Genomic DNA, 4,279 nt, shown 5'->3' with positions numbered 1-4,279 from the left:
GAAGAGAAGCAAGAATAAAAGGTAGGAAGAAAAGAGGAAGGAGGAATGGGAGGAAGGAAATATTTAATAGGAGGGTAGGAGAAAGGAGGTAAGGAAGAAAGGACATGAGAGATGGAAGGAGGAAAAGAACCACAGAAGGAAGGAAGAATAAAACATTTAAACCACAAACTAAGGATTTTAATTCTAAACTTTTACAGATGTTGAAAAATCTAAAATTAAATCCCATAAAAAAGGAAGGACGGTAAAGCCGGGCTTACACTGAGATTATTTTAATCTTTGCACGCAGCTACAGCTCACCATGTTTGTTCGCACGCTGTGCCTCCCGACGCTCTGATGCGATCTACCTGCTCACTCTGTACGTCTAAAAACCAGGTGGGTCCAACATGTTTCTGATGTCTGCGGCGGAAAAACGCCTTCATTCTGTTTAACTTTTATTCTCACATCTGAAAACTTTGCCTTTTCTATTTTAGAGCCTGACAAAGACACGGCCATCTCTGCAGCTGATCTCCATTTCATCCGTCTCTTGCTCTTTGTCCTTCTTTCAGGAAATGTTTGCCTTGTCTTTCATTACACTGCCCCCTAGTGGTGGCCCTGGGAAACACGCTTTAATCAGCAGTGAGAGCAGGACTCCCGGCATCTCCCAGGTCTCCTCGCTCCTTCAGTGACACAGAATTCAGTTCTCACATGAAAAACTAATTATTTGCACAAAAAAATTATTTTAATTATATCTTTGAATTATTTATAAAGAATAGATTGGAAAATGAGCATTTGTCTGCAAAAATTAATGCGTAAGAATTTGACGCTGAAGGACGCTGAAGACGGGCATACACTGCGATTTTTTAAATCATTTTACGCAGCTGCAGCTCAAACTGTACGATGAAACCGCAGGATTTAAAAGTTCCCATCTCACAATGTTTGTTCTCACGCTGTGCGACCCGACGCTCTGATGCGATCTACCTGCTCACACTCTACGTCTAAAAACCAGGTGGGACTCAGCTCCGCAGTGAGATGGCGCTACTGGGACTCTTCCAGAAGCCAAACCAGTAGCAGAGGAACATGAAGCTCACTAGAGTGAAACGCGCTGCCTTGGATATAATTTAGTGCTGAAAGCCCTAAAAAGAAAAGGAGACGANACATCACAATCAGCCCTGTTCTGTGGCTTGTTCAGTATGGGAGTTCTAAAGAATTCATAGTATTCAAAATTTGCAGGTACACAACACATTGGCCAAATGACAAAATTAAATTTCTAACCGTTGCTATCAAGTCTGCCTGACTGAGTATACTGTGAATTCCAATATTTGGGTTGTAGAAAAATGAGCTTAAAGCCTCGTTTAAAGGCTGTTTCAAAGTTGAGCCTCGTTCAATGGCTATAAAATTATTTTTCAGTCCTGTTCAGTGGCTGTTTTTCTGACATTAATACATGTAAGAGGTGACTCATTTGCATTTCTAATGATGTTAACAGTGACCTCGCTCATCACATTGCTCCAGGCCATTGGACAACTAAGTTTGGAAAAGACATCGAGGTATACCTCTCCAGTGTATTAGGATTGTATTTTTAAGCTTAAATCTGCATTTTTATTTTTATTGTAAGATTGGTACATTCTTCTTTGATGTTTGTCCTATTCTTTCAGAGTTTCCCTCACCAGACCACCGGAAACTGTTGTGGCATCTTTATATTAATGGTTAAAAAAAAATCTAGTCTCTATTGAAACGTTTTTTTGTATAATTTTAATCCACCATAACTGAATAGATATTTGATTTTCACAGTATGCCCTCAGCATCAGCACAGGTGCTCCATTCTTGTTTACTGAGGTCAGTATTTTTTCTTCTGACATGTGACCAAGTACAAAAAGGATCTTAAATAAAATTTCCTATACCACTTGTTTGCAATTTCTACAAGGCTAAGTATAAGCTAGAACATGCTTTACCATTTGTTTGAGTAATTAAAATAATTTCTTTTAGAGGGACATGGTACACATTCGGAAGTGGTGGTGCATTAGTCTGATGGAACGATTCCAGATTGAAGGGTAAGACAATTGTAAATATAGTTCCCAAAACAACAAAATTACTTCCACATTACTTTAATCTCTTTTATTCTGTCATGAATGTACAGCCATGGGCAGAGGTTTGCACATTGGACTAGCGAGGCTACAGCATTACTGAAAGGGTCACTGGAGCCAATGTACAGGATCCCAAAGTCCAGAAAGAGGAAACATGAGGTGATCTTGGTGACGGTCCCAAGTGCTATTCTTCTGTTTATGATCGACTCATTAAAGAAATCCAGATTATTTCATATAAACATAAATATGTCTTACCTTTCTCCCCTAAAAGGTTGTGTTTCCCAAAGATGACAGATGTTTCATATTGGAGGTAATCTATTAATAACTTTCTTAAACTCCAAGCACATAACACTGCTGAATACAACACTGAATACAACACACCAGATGAATTAAAACATAAGGGAAATACAATATGTTTGTTGTCATTAATTCTCCATGCTCTCATTTCTCCCAATTTATGCCTTGATGATCAGAATGATTATCTTTTAATATATTTTGTTTTGCCTAACTTAAATTTCACAGTTGTCAGCATGTCTNATAGTTTACCACTTAATCTCTACACAGACCAGAAATATGACAGTTTTTATCAGCTGAACCCAAAGATCTGAGATATTTGTTTATGTACACAAAAGGCTTTTTTCCTGTTACTGTATACTAATCCGTCTTAGTCTGGTACCAAGCACTTTATCTTTAGCCAACATAATTCATCCACTTTTTACATATGAAAATGCTGTTTAGACAGCATGATTATTGCACAGGTGTGCCTTAGGCTGACCTAATACCATAAATTTTTATTCTCTCCAGGATGATGTCACAGCCAAACAGGATTAGACAAGGCGAAGCTACTGTGAGAAAAAGCAGAGAGAGCAAAACCTTAGAGATTGTTAGAGATTCTGCAGAGTGGGAGAATAGAGATAGAATGAAGCAGAATGATGAAATAGGGGTCCCTATGTCCTCCAGCAGTCTAAGCCTATAGCAGCATAACTATAGAGATAGCTCAGGATAACATATAGTTCACAAGGGGCTGAGGTGGGGGTCTTCTCCTGAAGTAAATCACCATCCTGTTGGTTTTCCTGGTACTTTAACACAGGTGGTTGTTCTCTCACCAGTCCACAAAGTCCATCATAGCGCTGTCATGGTTCAAAATGGCTTCTGCAATATCCTCATCACCTATCTCTTCAAGAATTGACAATGTTTTCCTACATAGATCAATCTAAAAATAATATTCTATTACTCTGCGTAGGATATAGATTTTATATAGTCCTAAGTTAACGAATATAGCACTTGTTTGTTTCACATCATCATGTTTTAGTGAGCTCCTTAGCACAGTGATATAAACATATTCCTTAATTGTAGTAATTTAGTTTTACGGTGAGTTTCTGCTGGTTGAAAGTATATATTCCTCATTTAATGAGTCCAAGAGTTAACTGGGGCATGAGGTTTATTAAACGAGGTCGATGGAGAGGATGTATTTATGAAGGGCAACTTCTAAGGTAACGCAAACACAAAAAATAGACTTTCAGTTCATACATCGTAATAAATAACATACCTTTATATAATTTATTACACTTCTTTTAGAAAATCTGTAATATTAAACACTGATGACATAAGCAGGAAACAACGTAAAGGTGTAGGGCAGTGGTTCCTGAAGGCCAGCGTTGAATATCCTCTCTTCAGCTCAGTTTTTGGATACTTGTTGCTTGAGTATCCAATCATAAACCCTACTAAGTTTTACTTTTTTATGTTTTTTTCCAGATGTCCTAGGGTTTAGATTAATGAAAAACAGCTTGGTTGACTATAAAAAGCTGCACACTTAAGATTAAGACTTCTATCATTTTAGTTTGTGAAGAAACTTCATCTTTCATGTTAAAGTCATAGGGAGGTGGCTGTTCCAACGGTTGCAGTTCAGAACAAGAAAAGTTAAATTTTCTGAACTCCAGCATCAGACGCTCAGATACTCCGATGCTCGAATGTACTGCTGGACCTCTCAATACCGCCCTCCATAGACTAGATTAAAGCATCTGATTTTTGTGCACAAAAATCAGATGCTTTAATCCCCAAACCGCTTTTGGTATGAATGCACTATTACAGTCATTTGAGAGACACAGGGGAGCAGTTCAAGTTGACCCATCTGTGATTATCGGAGGTCTGGTAAATGTTCCTTCTACACTGTAAAAAAAGTCAGTAAATTTACGGTAAAAAAAGGTAAAAAACCAACA

General features: G+C 38.0%; 1 protein-coding gene and 1 long non-coding RNA gene across 3 annotated transcripts in view; one reads left to right on the top strand and one right to left on the bottom strand.

The window, feature by feature from the left end:
- Nucleotides 1-637, bottom strand: part of LOC107104405 (serine/threonine-protein kinase N2-like) — a 6,197-nt gene extending 5,560 nt beyond the window's left edge. The window contains exon 1 of the mRNA XM_015404401.1: nucleotides 572-637. Coding sequence (XP_015259887.1) covers nucleotides 572-637 — 66 coding nt within the window. The remainder of the gene's footprint in view (nucleotides 1-571) is intronic.
- Nucleotides 638-1,139: 502 nt separating this feature from the next.
- Nucleotides 1,140-2,596, top strand: LOC107104406. Of its 2 annotated transcripts, XR_001482253.1 has the most exons (7): nucleotides 1,140-1,523; nucleotides 1,632-1,682; nucleotides 1,768-1,812; nucleotides 1,963-2,027; nucleotides 2,114-2,219; nucleotides 2,332-2,370; nucleotides 2,583-2,596. It is a non-coding gene; the product is annotated as an uncharacterized LOC107104406 (long non-coding RNA). The 2 variants fall into 2 exon arrangements; XR_001482252.1 differs by having other exon boundaries at nucleotides 1,140-2,027.
- Nucleotides 2,597-4,279: the final 1,683 nt, after the last annotated feature.

Source organism: Cyprinodon variegatus, unplaced genomic scaffold, assembly GCF_000732505.1.
Source record: "Cyprinodon variegatus isolate N-32 unplaced genomic scaffold, C_variegatus-1.0 Scaffold1727, whole genome shotgun sequence".
Lineage (NCBI taxonomy): Eukaryota > Metazoa > Chordata > Actinopteri > Cyprinodontiformes > Cyprinodontidae > Cyprinodon > Cyprinodon variegatus.
The sequence above is the reverse complement of the archived record's forward strand: the minus strand, read 5'-3'. Positions and strand labels throughout refer to the sequence as shown.